The sequence below is a fragment of the Anser brachyrhynchus genome, assembly GCF_964034855.1.
Source record: "Anser brachyrhynchus genome assembly, chromosome: 5".
NCBI classification, from domain to species: Eukaryota; Metazoa; Chordata; class Aves; order Anseriformes; family Anatidae; genus Anser; species Anser brachyrhynchus.
In genome coordinates this window covers 41,857,671-41,874,215 of record NC_137699.1, presented here as the reverse complement: position 1 = coordinate 41,874,215, position 16,545 = coordinate 41,857,671, and the positions used below count along the sequence as shown (strand labels likewise).

The 16,545-nt window shown below is 58.7% G+C and overlaps 1 protein-coding gene across 4 annotated transcripts; it reads left to right on the top strand.

Moving 5' to 3' along the window:
• Positions 1–347: 347 nt before the first annotated feature.
• On the top strand, positions 348–15,165 carry SYNDIG1L (synapse differentiation inducing 1 like). Of its 4 annotated transcripts, none has more exons than XM_080595524.1 (4): positions 348–542; positions 9,500–10,053; positions 11,421–11,558; positions 13,461–15,165. In XM_080595524.1, the coding sequence occupies exons 2-4, from the start codon at positions 9,523–9,525 to the stop codon at positions 13,617–13,619; spliced, it is 828 nt and encodes a 275-aa protein (XP_080451650.1). In that variant the 5' UTR covers positions 348–542; positions 9,500–9,522; the 3' UTR covers positions 13,620–15,165. The 4 variants fall into 4 exon arrangements, with proteins under 4 accessions (XP_080451650.1, XP_080451652.1, XP_080451651.1 ...); XM_080595526.1 differs by having other exon boundaries at positions 349–542; positions 9,599–10,053; XM_080595525.1 differs by lacking the exon at positions 348–542 and adding an exon at positions 736–1,593.
• Positions 15,166–16,545: the final 1,380 nt, after the last annotated feature.

Genomic DNA, 16,545 nt, shown 5'->3' with positions numbered 1-16,545 from the left:
GCGAATCCGGATTAACTCCGCCAAGCGGGGCGACACCCGGGCGTGCGTGCGGCGGCTCCTGGTGCCGCCCGGCGACCCCGCGGAGCAGGGCAGGAAAACCCCGGGCTGAGCCGCAGCGGCAGAGACCCCCTTGGAGCTCCACCTGCCCGCCGCGGCTCGCCGCCTTGCCGGGGGCTCCCCCCGGCCGCTGGGGTGGGGGGGGCGGGGAGCGGCGAGCGCTGCGCCCTGGCGAAGGCAGGGAGCGGGAGGCAGCGGAGCCGCTTCCAGCCTCGCCGTCTGAACGGGCGGCGGGGGACGGAGCCGCGCCGGGAGGAGGCTCCTGGAAAAGGGAACCGGGAACCGGCGCACCGGGGCGCGCTGCCGCTGCCGCCAGCGGAGGGCTCCGCCGCCTCCCGGCCGGCTCCGTGCCCGCCGGCCCTGCCCGGGCCCCCCCCGCGCCGCTCCCCGCAGCCCTCGCCCCGCCGCAGCGCGGCCCCCCCGCCGCGGCCATGCCCGCCGCCGCCCCGCCGCCGCCGCTCCAACTTCGCGGCTGAGCCCCGCAGGTAAGGGACCGAGCTCCGGGCAGGGGGAGCTGCCGGTCCTGGGGGGGGGAAGGATGGGGATGGAGGGGGGACGGGGGTCCCGGGGGGAATAAATAGGAAACGGGGGTGGGGGGGGGGCTGTCGGGCCGAGCCGGGGGGCTGCGAGATGGAGAAAGCGGGTAGCGGGCAGCCGGGGAGGGAGCAGCTGCTAATGGGGCCGGGGGGCGGGTGGGGGGGCGAAATGGAAGGATTTCGGGAAAAGTTTTGCAGGCCAGCTACGGCACGGGAGCTGCAATGGCACCGCGCGCTGCTGCCTGAACGGGAGGCAGCCTGCGGGTCTCCCGGCCGGGCAACTCGGTCGCCCGCCGAAGCTGGGGGCTGCCTGCCCTCCTGCCCGGCCGCTGGAGCCCCCCGAGAACCCCCCCGACTCCCCCCGGCTCCCCCCGGGCAGCGGCAGGGGAAGGGACGGGGCTCGCTCCCGCAGCCGTGGGCAGCGGGGAGCCGCGCCCGCACCGTGCCCCGCCGGAGCCGCACCTCCTGCCGGTGCCCCTGTGCCTGCCTGTGCCCGGGGGAAGAGCCGGGAGCCGAGAGTTGGGAAGGGAAGTGCTTTCATCAGTGTCTGACCGGCGCCTGTTTATAATTCCTTCTCCAAAGCTGCTGCGGGTTTCGCGAAACCTAGGCTCTTCGCCACCGAGCCACTTTGCCGGGTTGCTTGCTTTGCCTCTGAAAAACAAATCGCCTCTCCCTCAGCTCAGGGTCTGCCACCGGTAGAAACCTTTTTCCCCCAGGAGGACCCCGAGTGGAAGGCAGCACTACGTAAATAACAGGGCTAACCAGGGGAGCGGGGTCTGAGGCTGCCTGCAACGACACGAGGCAAAAAAAGCCCCGGTCTCCTGGGGATAATAGCTGGTTACTTTGTAGGCTGTCAGGAGAAGGAATTACCCAATCAAAAATGTAGTGGCTGCATTTCTCCGGCAAAAGTTTCTCGTGTCATGAAAATGGCTGGCAGATCGAAAGCTTCGGGGAGCTGAATCGGCTTCACTTCAACTCCCTGAACCACCATCAGAGGCAGGTAATAAACACGGTTATTAAAGAATGAGTAATTTGCTGCAGCTCCGGCGCGGTGAATTTGTACAGCAAATCCCGGCTTTTGCCTGGTACCAAACCCCTCCTTGCCCTCTGAGGTGGAGGAGGAAGAGGTGAAGCCCACAGCTCTGCCCATCCCGCCCCCAACCCCGTTGGCATCAGACCCTCCAGACACTGAAGCACCGTGCCCCTTCCCCAGGTCTCTCACCTCTTCTCGACCACTGCCCTCCCTCCCGTTTAACAGCCATGCCCGGAGTTGTTTTCTAGCTCTCTTGCAAGCATTTTCTCTGAATCCAGCAGATTTTTTGCTCTTTTCTGCCTATTTTCTAAAGCTGGGCCTGAGACTGGCAGGCACTGCTCGTGGTACAAGTTCGAGGGGGTTATTTTAGGCCGGATCTTGAGCCAGCTTTTCTCTATCTGTAGAATTAGTGATGGGCAAATGATTGACTTTTCCAGCTGAAGAGCCAAGCCACAGCACTGAGACAGGGAAAAAAAAATAAAAAAAGTCCATTATAGATTTCCTCCAAATAGTCTTACTGCTGCTGCTTCTTAGCGAAGCGAAAAAGGCAGCAAAGCAGTCCAAATGCCTTGGTCAGCCTGGAGGGGAAAGCTCCGCTCATCTCCAGTGTTTTTCAGGTTCCTCGCTTCCGACAGCTTCCTTTCGGAGCGAAACGTTTCATCTCTCTCGTGAAAAACAGAGGCAGGCGCAGGGTTTGTCCCCAGGCTCTGTTTCTGGAGAACCAACTGATCGCGTGACAATTTCCACCCGGCCCCCACCCGGCCAGGTCGAGCCTCCCCAGCCACGGTGGAGCTCTGGGGCTGGGCTCTCCCCGAACGCCCCACGGACCCCACAGACCCCAAAACGCTGGGCAGGGTGAGATGGCCGGGGCTGCGGCTGGTCCCCGTGCAGCAGGGGTGTGCTGGGAGCATGCAGACGGCAGCTGGGGGTTTTAGGGGTGCAGCCTGAGCGCAGTGCCAGGAAGGGCTGGTCTAAATCCAGCCCGGGGAAGAGCAACGAGCCAGAAAGAGAGGGAAAGCACGGATACAGCAAAGGCAAAGGCAAGCTCAGGGGGGCACTCAGCAAGCCGTGGTCAGGACTTGACAGAGACATTAAAAAGAGTATGTGACATCGGTTTTCATCATCTCTTTCCAGCCCTATGGCAGATAACCCAGCAGTCATGTCCAGCGTGTCTTTGCCCTTGCAGATGCTCCTGGCTGCCCCAGAGGGCCTCAGGGCCAGCAAGAGCTGCCAGAAAGGGCTGCACCTGGGTGACAGCCTAACCTTTGGGGTTTGTTTGGAGCAGGAACGGAGGGATCTCTTCCTCCGCTGGCGACCAGCTGGCTGCACCCACGATAAGCACAGGCCATGTTTGGAAACTTAGGGCTTGGAAAAATAAGCTAGAGAAGTGCCATGCCCAGAGCGTAAGTTCGTTTTTAAAGGGAGAGCAGATTATTGGCAAATGAATTAAACATCTGAAGTGTGCAGGGGCACAGGGGTGCCCCAGGAGAACGGGGCCACAGTAAGCACGGTGGAAATAGCCCTGAGCAGAATGAAGGCAGATAAAATAAACAGGACGGCGGGGAAAGAAGGTGATGGCATGCGCCAGCCTTCAGGGTGGTTATGAATCATTTGTGCATATATGTTTTAAACAGAGACAAATGAGCAGTCCCTAACAACTGCTTTACATTGCCAGCCTCGGCTGGCAGAGGGGGGGACTCGGAGGGAGATCCGGGATGAAGCTGCGTGCTGTGCTGGGCTATCAGCGAGCTGAGCTGCAAGGTGGACATTTCACTGTCCCCACACCCTGGTGCCCACTGCCAGCTGTGTCCCCGTCTTGCACTGGCCCAGGTCTCAGCTGGTTCAGGTCTCTCTCCTGGAGGAAAGCAGGGTGCCGTTTGCCAGGTCACTCCCGCGCTGGGTGACAGGCTGTGGCCGGGGGAGCACCTCAGGGTGCCATGGCCTGGGGGTCCTCACACGAAGGAACAGAGCCTTGAAGTGGAGACGGTGGGACTGGAGCAAAGGGTGACATGGAGGAAGTCGGGAGAGGAGCTTGGAGCTGTCTGGGATACCCACCATGTTCAGCTCAATGCTAGGTATAAATAGTGATGGGGAAAATGTGATGGGAAACCGAAGACTGTGACCACTAGCGTAGGAAAACCAGCCATGAGTAAAATTACAGTCTGCAGGCACGAGCTTCTCTGTGCCTTCCAGCAGCAGCAAGAACACCCTGGCAATAGGCGAGCCTTCGGGGAACTCCGAGAGCTGCTCCTGGCAGCGCAGGCTTGGTGTCCGTGTGGGCAGCCCACGCAGGGAGCCTGGTCCAGGCAAGGAACGGGTCTGCCTCCGGGCTGCGAGCTCTTGCCAGAGACAAGGCCCAGTAATTTTGGTTCCCAGTAGCCCTACGCACACGGGTGTTTCCAAGCAGGCTGTAGCACTGAGGGCCGGGTGCCAGTACCTGTCTCTCCACAGGGCTTCGGGTGCAGCAGCCACGGTATTTCCTGAGGGTGGTCCTGAGCTGGGCAAGGGGAGCTTGAAGCCTGCCCCAGCCTGAGCTGATGTTCCTCCCGGCTGATGATTTGGGTGCTGCAGCAGCATGGGAATTTGCTTTCCCTTGCCCCTGGGCTGGAATTCTGTGGCCGAGCTCTCCTGGCGGGCTGGTGCCTCCAAGGGCTGGCGATGCTGAGCGACAGCCCCAGCAGCCTCCCCGCGCTGGAGTCATCGCGCTGACCCGCGCTTCCCCCCAGCAATCCCTCCTGGTCATCAAACCAACGTTTGGCAACGCACAAAGGCCTCCGGTGGGAGCTATCAATCGGTTTTGACTGGCACCGGGAGCTCCCGCTGCTCACCAGGGCTGGCTGCCAGGCGCTCTGCGGGGCCGGAGGTTGGGTGGGCGCAAGGGCACAAGTCCCCAGGGCTGAGCTGATGGTCCCAGCGTGGCTATCGGCACCTCCAGGGCTCACCCAGCCCCAGTCCTGTCCTGGCCACATCCCCGGCCCAATGCTGCCGACCAGGTCACCCCTCAGGCAGCTGCCCCACGGCCGCCCCACAGCCTGCAGCACCGGGGCAGCCCCTGCATCGCCCCCTCCGCTCCCGCATCCCGCACCCCGAGCCAGGCTGCGGGAACTCCTGCCAGCAGCTTTGTTTGCTTGTTGGTGTCTCTCCAGCTGAAAAAAAAGAAGGACACGGAGAGAGTCCGGACGTGCTAATTTTACACCCAGCCGCCCCCCCAGCCGTGTGTCTCACCACCACCCCTCTCCTCCATCCCTCCTCCATCCCTCCCAGCTCGGTGAGCCCCCTCCTCGCAGCCGGGGCACGCATTTTGGGGCTCCCCCCGGTACCTTCCCACGCTGTGCCTTCCCACGGCCCCCGCGCTGCGTGGAGCACCTGGGACATCTAGCGGCCACCTCTCCAAACGCCGGGCCCGAGGGGACGCGGTGGCAGTGGCCCCCCGGGGGGCAGGACGGCCGGGGCGGGGGGCAGCCCCCCCTGCCCTCGCTCGGAGCTCACGGCCAGGGTTAATTTCCAGTGGTTCAGGGGCTGGGGCGGCTGCTCCCGAAGCGCCCCGGGGGCTGGGTGTGCTGTTGCTCCCCGTTAGGAGCAGCGCAGGAGCTCTGAGCGCAGCTGGGTGGAAACGCCGCTGCAGGGAAACGTTTTACCCAGGGAGAGTAAAGGCTCGGTTTCCACCTGGAAATTGCCCGATTTGACTCGCGAAGCTTGAGAAGCAGCCCGCCGCGTCCCAGTTCTCGGAGCAATTTAGTCTCTGCTGGAGCCGGGAGCCTGCTGCCGAGGCCCTGGCTCTGTACCCGTTAGGAGATCAGACGAGTGCTGTTGTGCTCACCCCTTTCCAGCTCCATCAAACCGGCTGCATTGAAGTTGTGAACCTGCTGCTTCCCATCACGAACACGCTCAGCTGTCCTCCCTCTAACCCGCGCCTGTTGGCTCCGTGTCGCTTCTCCCCCTCCGCTGCCCCCACCGTGCCCCTTTGCTCCTCTGGGTGCCACAGCTGCCACCACGTGTCCTCATTCCTCATTCCTCCTCCACCAGCCGGAGCACGGCTGCTTTCCGCAGTGATGCCTGCTGGCCTGATAAAAGGGTTTTCTTCCCCCCTCGAGCCGCACGTGACCCTGCGGGCTCACAGCTGTGACGGGAAGGGTGCTGGCCGCATCTCCTCCACGATCCTGCTCCATCAGGAGTGGGTCCACTGCTGTCCTGGGGCTATGGCAGCCGCACCTGTCCGTGATGCTGCTTCCCAGCAGTTCGTGCTGTCCCCTGCCCTCAGACCCGTCAGGGACACGGCAGCACAGCGGGCATCACTCCCTGAGCACACCAGCCTGCGGGGTGCTGGTCCCAAGGGAAAGCCTCCGGCCAGGCAGGGCTGACCTTCTCGCTCGGGAGCCTGGGGACGTGCAAAGAAATCACAACCTTCTAATGAGCCCAGAAAGCCAGGCAGGGTGTTTGCTTGACAGGGCAATTAGACGATGATTGATTCCTGGAACAGCTACTTAATTCGTCATTAACTGGGCTTATCACGGCCAGCATCTGTGCCGAGGGTCCCAGCGAGGGCTGCGCCGCCAACCCGTGCCAGCCACGGGGCTGGGGTGCGGAGCCGGGCTGCACGATGTGCAGAGCTGGATTTGGTACCTTGTTATTGTCAGGCCTTATTTTGGCTCTCTGCATCCAGCACTGGGCTGGAGAATGCTGCAGCTGCCCAGGGGAGCCTGGGGAAGCAGTTTGCAGGGAGCCAGCATTTGCTCCTGTCCTCTGCAGGGCTCAGCCTGCCCCCAGTGACAGTCAGTCGGCTGAGGCACGGGGGTTCTGCCCCCCGGGGGTGTCCCCACGGCCCAGGAGGTGTGTGCACGCTTGTGTTTGGGCATCTTCCCCTGCCCCAAAGATATCTCGCTGCTGCTGCTGCCTGCTGCCAGTACCATGGGGCGAACGGCTATGCGTGCTGTCCTGTCACGCTTGACATGAGGCTGGAGAATGTCTGTTCCTCACCACTCTGGGCTTTTTCGGCTTCCTTGCTTTCATCTGCCTGCTCCGTTCCTCTTCCCCCAAGCCTGGTTATTACCAGGCTTATTTTATTCAGTCCCAGTGTGGCTGAATTCTCTGTGGGATCCAGATAAAACGAATGGGGTTTGGGGAGGACCGCAGGGCTGCATTGGTTCTTTCCATCCCTGCACGTGCGCAGGCAGGGTTGTTCTTCACTCTCCCTGCTATTCCCCCCAAGTATTATCTCTGATGTTTTTATGGCCCAGGGCACAGCACAGTCCTGCCCTGCAGACACGTGCTGTTGCGGTCAGCCCAATGCCAGGACTGGGTGCTACAGCTGCACTCCGTGGTCTCATTGCATCTGTGTGAGAATGGCAGTGAGGTCTTCATCCTTCATTTCCTCCTGGTCCCGGCAGCCCCGTTATCGCCCCATGCTTCCCCCAGGGAGAGGAGCTGCTGGCCACGGCTCCCCATGTGGCCACAAGGACCCCTCCTGCAGCCCCCTGCTGGAGGTGGCAGCCCCACCTCATCCAGGTCGTGCACTTGTCTTCCCCAAAACCTCCCAACAGCCTCTTGCCTCCTCTTCACAGCAGCACCCCAAACTCCCAGACAGGAAGGCAACAAGGAAAAGAGAGTTTAGTGCAGGTCAATCTTTTCTAACCCCAGAGGGTACAAGAACCACGGACTCCTAGATGTGACCTGAGTCAGTCAGCCCATCTCCCATCAGCTGGCCCCTTCAGCATCCTTCAGGATGCCCCGTGTGAGCAGTCACCTCCAGCAGTAGCCCAGCTCTGTAGTGGGCTCTTCCCACCCTGGTCTATGATTTTTCATGGCTTTTTTTTCCCTGAGATTTGCTGCTGGTGGCTCTGCTGTGCCCCTTTCACCACCCCCATCTACACCTGTGCTTCAGAGCACGCACCCTGAGCACTCCCTGCCTTCTCCCATGCCACTTTTTGGATTCCTAATGCCTCACGGCCCCTTTCCCTTCTTTCCTCAGCCCATGTTCTGAGCGCTTCCCAGGCAGCAGCTTTGCCACACACCTCTCTCCCTCCTCGAAATCGCTGCCAACGACCTGGTGCATGACAAGCAGCAGCCTCCACGCCTGCAGCATCCTCTTGCCGGCAGCCTGCCCACAGCCCGGCTGCGGCTGCTTCCCAGCACATTTGGGCTCGGATCGCAGCAGGTTCCCATCCCTCCCCACCGTGGTTTAGTGCCAGAAACACTTCTGGAGACGAGGTGTTGATGCCTCACCACAACCGTCAGCTTTCTCTTGCTGGACCTTGGTGTCCTGCTTCATGGTGTCCCGCTCTGGGTTGGGCTGCTACACTGAAGTGATGCTCAGGGTCTGGTCAGCCCTTATCGTTTCATTAAAAAAGAAATGTATTTTATTGGAAATCTGATCTGCATGTTGAGGTAAGCAAAGAAGATGTTCGTGCTTTCCTCACCTGGAAGCAGGGAGGAGGCTTTGTGCTCCGAGCATGCTTCTTTGGCTCTGTGCAGGAAATAAAATGATCTGTGGTACCAATAAGCATCGCCTTTAAATATTGTGAAAATACTTCGCAGCCATCTGCCACAGGAGCCACTGAGTGCTTTATTAGTAAGGTGGGAGGGTGAAGAAAGCAGACAATGATTTGGGGGAGGGAGGTGTGGAGGGCACTCGCCAAAATGCGCAGTGCTTTAGCGATGCAGGAGTGCTTTTGAATGGCTTCATTTTCCTGAACAGCTTTCCAAAATGTGACAACCGCTGCCAAAACAAAACCCATCAACGAGGACATTTACAACAGGCTACAGCACTAAAACCTGTGCACTATGGCAGAATTTGGCCAAGGGGAACAGGACCGCTTGGGAGGCAATTGGGCTTTTCACTCCCTGGAGCGTTCGACTCCAACTCCTTCATTTCTATTTTCTTCCCGAGGGTTGGTTTGAAGCCAAGGTGATGCACCTCCCGTCAGAAAGGCTGGTGCACCACTGGGAGCCCTGTAGCAGGTGGCAGCGTGCCTCTGCCACGCAGCATCCTGCAGAGGAAGCAGCTGCAGAGGTCTCTGGAGAGGAGAAGCAACCTTTGGGGTTACGAGGCAAGAGGGTGGCACGCTCCAGGAGCTGGGAATGTGCTGGAGAGCAGCTGTAAAACACAGCGCTTGGGTACCGAGGAGCACAGAGCAATTGTTTCTCTCTCCTGGGGGATTTGGATAGCTCACTACGCATTTTCTTTGTGCCAAGGTGGGTTGGAGAGCCAAAATAGCAAACGCTCCTCAGAAGAAACTGGGTTGAAACATTTCATCTCAGAAATTTTCATGCCAAAAAGAAAAAAAAAAAAAAGAAAGCAGCACGGTGTTTCAGCGCTCTGAAATGGAGGAATGGAACAGGGAGAGGAATTTTCCTGAGGCAGAAATTGGTGTTGACATCTGTAGCTGAGGGATCCTGGCTTTCCTTGACTGCTGCCTCCTCGTGCTCCAGCCCTAGCCCAGCTGTGAAACAGCCCTAGAAATCAGCCCGTGTCCATGAAAGCCGTTAGCTGAGCACGTAATGCCCACAGGGCTGTAACTCCCCATGCCAGCCTCCACTTTGGGAATTCAGGAGGGCCCCTCACGTGGATGTCAGCCTCTTAGCTACTTCTGTGCGGTTACGCTTTGCAGCAGCACAAATTAGGAACCAGCACAAAAGATGCAGAAGGTCCTTTCCTGTCAGGCTGCGCGTGGCCATCTCAAGATGCATTATAGATACAGCAAATCCTCATCTTAATCCAGCCTGAATCAGAGCTTCTTGTCACACGGCTGCATCCTTATCGTGCTGGGGAGGGACGAGGAGATGCTCAGTTTGCCGAGATAGCATTCAAGCTGGGGAAAAGGGGGGGAGGGCTCTTGTTTTCCCTAGCGTTGCCAAATCCTTCTGTTCCCGCTAGCCTCGCCGTGACATCGGCTCCACATGGGCGACAGGCGTTTCGGCTGCCGTGCCTCGCTGAAGTACCAGCTCTTCCCTCCCACTCTCTCTGCTCCCGCAGGATCGCTCTCCCCCTCCGCCGGCAGCATGGAGAGCGTGCGCGAGCTCCAGGACCCGCTCCTGGCCAAGGCCCACGGGCACCTCCGCGGCACCTACTCCTACCACCAGCATCACAGCCAGGACTACCCCAGCCACCGCTGCCAAGGGAAACTGTACTCCTACATCTTCCAGAACACGGGCGGTGCCAGGACTCACCAGCTGCTGGACGCCAGTTCCCTGCAGCTGGCTGTCGAAGCCTTGTACGGCCCCAACTTCATCCTCGTGAAGGATGAGACCGCTCTCAAGGCCAAGGACAGCAAGGCGGAAAGCTGTGAGACCACTTTCACGGAAAGCAAAGAGGCTCCGTCTGAAGGTCCTGACGGGCACGATGCGCAAGGGTCACGCCTGGTAGAAAGCGACATCCGCATCCAAACGGTGTCCTACGAGGTGGAGGAGGAGGAGCTGCAGGAGTACGAGGTGAGCTTTGTGCGGTGGGACGGCACCAAACACCTCCTCTGGTAACTCTGGGCCACCTTCTTGGTCACACATTTCCCCTTCTTTCCCTTTAGCTTCGCTCCCTGACCCCACCACCTCCTGTCTCACCCCTCCCTCTCTGTGCACCCAGGATTTCTTCCTTCTCCTTATAATTTCCACTCCCTTTTCCTCACAGCAGACCTCAGGAGGAGGCCGCCGCGGGGAGGTGGGGCTGTCTCTGCAGCACCCTTAGGATGACAGGGACCCTTCAACAAGGGGTGGTGTCGAAGGGGCGACCTGTGGCTGCTGTGGTGCTGGAGTTAATACGAACTAGCAGCCATGTTGCACAGCAGCAAAACTCACATGCCTGATGCCAGCACAAGAAAGCTTAATGTATCGAGGCAGGATGAACCTTGCATTGAAAGAACAGGAGCTGGCAAAGCCGCCCTGTCCTGCATAGCGCCCAGGACCCGGAAGGGTGGCAGCATGTCCCTGAGGCCTAGTGGAGCGGGTGCCTGGGGGGCCGATGCCGGCGGTGTGGCCTGCCCAGCCCGTAGCACGGCTCTGCCACGGCTCCGTGCCTCTCCCGCAGACGCGTGTCGCTCGGAGGGCAGGCTGCTGGCAAAGCCATGGCCGAATGCAGGCGGGCTCACGGCAGCCGATCTGAGAAATGGGATTGCTAAGAGGACAGGACACATCGCCGCTCCGCTTCAGCCGCTTTCCCTCAATTTCTAAATTAGTTTAGCGGGATATCGATCTACCGGTCCCTAATGGGGATAAGGCACTTTGTTTAAGTTTGTTTAAGCTGACAAACAGCCGGTTCCACCAGAGCTCAAGATACTTCAGTGTAAGAATATCTCCCAGGGAAATCCCAGACCCCCAGCAAGCGAGCTCAGCGTTTGCTCTGGCAGGGAGCCGAGGAGCGGCTCCGCTCCTGAATGTGCTGAGCTGTGGGTTTTCTCATCAAACCAGGCTGAGACGCTGAGATATTTCTGAAACTCACCCCTTGAACCTGCAGGTAGGAAACGTGAGAATATGTGGTGGGATCAGGATGGAGCAGGAGGTGGGGGAAAGGCCTGAGAGGCAGCCTCGGGGCGGCAGCGTGGCGAGGAGCCTGGTGGCACGAGGAGATGGGCGCATGCGGTCCCTGCTCCCTTGCCCTGCCAGGTCGGGGAGCAAACTGCTGGGGGGCTTGGGGTGCTGTCAGTCACTTCCTCCATCCCTGCATGCTGCTCTGGCAGGGCTCTGATTCACGCAGGGTCGTTAGGAGTGGATGGCGGGGCCAGCTTGGCCATGGGGCAGCTCATGGACGTGCTGGTGGAGCTTCCTACCAACCTTCCTACCAGCCCTGACTTCATCCCCTTTTGCAGAGCGACTCCTCCAGTGACAGCGAAAGCGAGGACCATTTCCTAATGCTTCCTCCGCGGGACCACCTGGGCTTGGCCCTGTTCTCCATGCTGTGCTGCTTCTGGCCCCTGGGGATTGCTGCCTTCTACTTCTCCCAAGGGGTAAGAGATGCCCCGGACCCCTCTGCTTTCCTGCATGTGCTCAGCCCTGGAGCCAGGGTCCTGTAGGGCTCTGGGCACCTTTCTGCTCCTCTCTGTGTTGTGCCCAGGCTCCCGAGGGCTGGGGCAGAGGGATCTCCTGCTCCTGGATGGCTCCACAACTGCTGTGGGGCTGCAAGCCCTCCGGCTCCTGTGTGGGGTACTGGGGGCAGGGTTTTCCTTTGGGCCTTCAGGTGCTGTTTGGGGAAGGGGGGCTTCTGTTGGTTTCTTGCTCAGGTTCTCACCCGCCAGAAAAGTGAAGATAACAGCATTTTCCATCTACCCTCCCATTCTCTAGTAGTGTGAGGTCCTGCACCACAATTTCATCTGCACTGAGGTAGCCCATGACCTGGAGACCAGGCACAATGGGGACTCTGGTCTCCCCATCACCCTACAGCTCCGCCATGCCCTTCTCTCTGTTCCTTGTTTTTTGAACCCTGTGAGCCAACACCAGACTGTGCAGCTGGAAAGCAGGATCTCATCCAATTAAAACTCCTCCAGGATTCCCAGAAGATCCTGGGTTCGGGGTCTACACAGGGTGTCCAATCCTCATTGCCTTCCCTGGGGAGTAATGCTGCCGAGGGCACCTTTGGGAAAGCAGCAGAAGCTGGAGAGCATGGTGGCCCTCGGGCTGCAGCAGTGTGGAGGAGTTGCTGCTTTCTGCAGGGCTTTGCCCAGAGCCTGCTCGCAGTCACATTACTGTCAGCCCAGAATAATTCGTGTCGAGCCAGGAGATTCGCTCCGTGTTTGCACAGATGCTGTCGTACCAAGAATAGAAGGGGGACAGGTGTTAAGAAGTTAAATCAAGAAGACAGAAACAGAAATGGAAAAGTATATAACAGGAGCACCTGGCACAGAGCCGGTGAGAGAAAGGGGAAGCTCCAACTGACTGGGACCTGAGAAGTGGCTGATTTCACATTTTGCATGTGGTGCAGGGTAGCACGGTGCATTTGCCCTGTGATGATGTGCTTTGTGCAATTCACACGTAGCTCCCTTTGCTATAATTACCACTTAGGTTCACTCTGGTGGCAAGGAGCATCTCTTCAGGCTGTGTCTGTGTGCAGCGTGTGCCCTGATCGCCACAGGGCAGCTTGAGCCCCAGTAGCAAGCGATGCTGAGTAGCTCTGGATGCACCCCGTGCACTCAGGGAAGCTGGAAGTCTCCAGCCCGGAGAGCTAACACCCATGTTTGCCTCCGTCACTGACTCCATTGGCCCTTCTGTGTCAATAGGTTTCAACTGAAGACTCAAAACTGACAAAATCCATTAAATATCATCAAATGGCTTCCTGTTCCTTCATTTTGGTGCTCTCCCAGCCTTCCTAGGATAAAGTGGCTGGGGCTGGGCAGCTGATTCATCTGTGCACTGAACAAGCACAGAAGCCACAGCTCCAGGATAGTCACAGTATTCTTCCCAAGATCTTTTTAAACACAGACTGATCAGCAAAAAATGCAGAGCGTCGGCAGACTTCCCGCTTAGCCCACTCAAAGCACCAAAATCTGTTTGCAAAGCGCGGCGATGTAACCACATAAGGAGCCACTTCCATGATAAATTTAGGTATCAAAAAATGCAGGGCTTAGCCTGGGGCCCTTCTCAGGTCCATACAGAGAGGACACCTGCAGAGGGGACATCAGGCCACTTACCTGAGACTCCTCGCTTTGGGTAGGAGATCTAGCCCTCTGGGTTTGCCCGTGTTTTAGGTGAGAGAGGCCATTTGGATGCCTGTACACCCCACACGTAGCTGCCACAGTTGAATGGGGCACCTTCCAGCTCGTCCCTGTGCACATCCATCCCCCTGCACGCGCTGCCTGAACCCGTATCGCAGGGAGATGAGAAGGTACAGCTGTGTGTGCTTCTTCTTCTTCCAGACCAGCAAGGCTGTCTCCAAAGGAGATTTCCACCTGGCCAGCTCAGCTTCCCGCCGAGCTCTCTTCCTCGCGGCGCTCTCCATAACCATCGGCACAGGCGTGTACGTCGGGGTGGTGGTGGCACTCATCGCTTACCTCTCCAAAGGGGGCCACGTGTAGCTGCCGCCTGCACACCAGCGCCGTCCCCAGCCGCCAGCCCTCCTGGGATCGAGCTTTCCTGCGGAGCACAGGGTGCCAGCGCTTGCAAGGGCTACTCGCACGGCAGGACCCAGGCTTGGATGCCCTGTGCAGGCTCTTTCCCTTTTCAGACTAACAGCGGATCCTTGGAGATATTCAAAAGCCACCTGGATATGGTCCTGGGCAACCTGCTCTAGGTGGCACTGGTTGGGCAGGGGGTTGGACCAGATGGCCTCCCGAGGTCCCAGCCAGCCTCAGCCATCCTGTGAGTCTGTGACACCCATTCTGCCTGGTGCTGTGGGGTGACAACATCCAACAGCAGGGAACTGAGCAGCGGGTGGCCTGCTAGGACCAGGAGGAGCACGGTGGAAGACGTGCAAGAGCGATGCCACGTGCTGCTGCCAGCCTGGTGCCACCATCCCTGCTGCAGGGCCGTGGCATCCCTGCGTCCACCGGGCAATGACCGCTCTTTCTTCTGGGCATCCGGGGCCCAGATGTGGTGTCAGGACTCCCATGATGGGGACAACGCTCTCATTTTGGTGCCATGGGTGGCACCTGACCCTTCAGCTGCAGTGAAGGAGGAGGACACAGCATGGACACAACCAAAAGGTCCTGAGGTGCTTTCCGCATCCCCCTCGGGACGGATCCATGGTCACCAGCCCATCCCAGACAAAAAAACAAGGAGCAATGCAAGCTGCAGACACTGATCGTCAAAGGTGTCTGGCAGAGGCAGCAAGGCTTTCCAGCATTTATAACGACTCTCACAATAATTGCAAGTCGGAGCCCCAGGAAGGCTGGCATCCCACGGTGCTCGGCCCTGGGGAGACTTGCAGTGGGAATTTCTGCCCAAGAAGTGATGGGGGAGAGGAACCAGGGGAAAAGATCTCAGCTCTCGGCACTAGGTCGGGGGCTTGAGCACCAAGGGGATGGAGAGGAAAGGCCAGCACAGTGTGCAGAGCTCGGCGTGGGGTGCTGGGAATGAGGGCACAGGGTCCTGAGGGGGGGAAGTCTTGGAGGCAGCACAAGAGATGGGGGCATCTCCGTCATCCAAAGGCAAGGACAAACTGCCCATCCACGTCTACAACTTACTTGTGCCAATTCGTGTGTTGTCAGCAGCACACCAAGTGCTTTGGGGTGGATATGAAAGCAATGACTGCCCCAAAGGGCTCCCCCTCCCCAGTATCCTCCTTGCCCCTCTCTGCTGATGGCTCTGCAAGAGGCGCAGCGTGCCCCTCCGGCTGCGTGTCATTCAATTGTACATTTCACCCTGAAGAAGCATGTTAATGTCTGCGATTTCTGTTGTACTCGAGCCATAAAGGAGAGAAGCACATCAGAGACCTGTTCAGAAGCAGTTCTGAAAGTTCCCATTATCTTTTATAATGTGGAAGAGCTAATAAAGGAGCAGGCAAAAAGGATGCTGTTTGTAATAACGCGGCGCTGGGGCGGGAAGAGGTGAGCTCTGCAGGCTGCCGCGGGAGTGCTGCGATGGCTGGGAGCTGGAGGTGTTTCTGCAGCTCCCTGCGGAGGTTATCATCCAGCTGGTGTCTGGGCAGCTCGGGGGGAGACGTACTGCAACGTAGACCACAGCCGGCAGCCCTCGCGGGGAGCAGGGTGGTATTGGGGCTTTTAGCCATGTGGGGACGGAGGAGAATTAGGTAGAGGATGAAGCGTTTTTGTTCAGGCTGCCTAGAGGAAAGGCTGGAAAAAAAATGAGCTCAAAGAGGGGCAGGAAAATGTGAACGTTAGGAGTGACTAGCCAGGTCGTGCTTCTGATGGTGGAAAGAAGTGATGGGGCGCCTGGGAGAGGTGACGGACAGCCCCACCCCAGGAGCTGGATGCATGCGATGGGCACGGGGACCGGCCTCCCCCTACCCCCATGGTCCCACTTCTCATCCCCATGGCAGCGTCCCCAAACCTTGCCAGGGCTCGTCCCTAAAAGCCGCTCATCCCTGCACGCCCCTTTGTCTCCTTTAATTGGAGGCACACGGGGCAGGACTGGGCTAATTCCGAAGGACCAACAGAATTAAAGAGTTTTCCGCTAATAGCCTGAATCTCTGATGGTCTTGTAAAAGGGGGGAGGGAAGGGACTGAGCAAGCGCATCCCTAAGGGGGGCATTATGCAAATGGAGAAATTAGTTGGAAACAGCCTGAAGGGAAACATGTGGAAATTGAAATCCAAGGACCAGCATGGAGAATGCTGCTGAATAACTTATCGCAGACTCGCAGCGTCTGCTGCAGCTGCCGGAGCAGAAGGGAAGGAAGCAAAACGCCTGGGAGCCACGGCAGCTGGGGGAGATGCAAGCTCCAGAAATGTGACTGAGCTAAGAAAATTAAAAAAAAAAAAAAAAAAAAGAAAAGAAAAGAAAAGAAAAAAAATAAACCCAGCCGGGCTGTGGAGATGTGACTCCTCACCCCCTCCCTCCCATTCTCCCAGGTAGAAGGGACCCCCCCCGGGACCTGCAGCCCCACAGCGGAGCTCCATAGGTGTCCCGGCCCCACAGTGGGAGCTCAGAAATTTTGGGCAAAGGAGGACAAATTGTGGCCTGGCAACATTTCTAACCCAGAAAATAGAAGACTGGGCTGGGCAACCAGAGGTGCGCACCCCAGGGCAGTGATGGGTGGTGATGGGTCCCCCGGATTTCCTGGGGGCTGGCAAGAGAGGATTTGGGGTTCCCTGAGCTGGGGATGGGGGCTTGGTTAAACAGTGATGCCCTACAGGGATGTACACAGACACCTGCTCCCCGAGCCAGCGCTGTCAGGGCAAAACCACCTCCACTGCCCCACCAAGACCCCTCTGGGGCTGGCAAGAAAAGAGCTACAGGGACCAACGAGCAGGGTCCGTCCTCCTCGCTTAATGTGTAGTGCTCCTCACCAGTGTTTTCCCTTCACAACAATCCAGTGAGGAAAT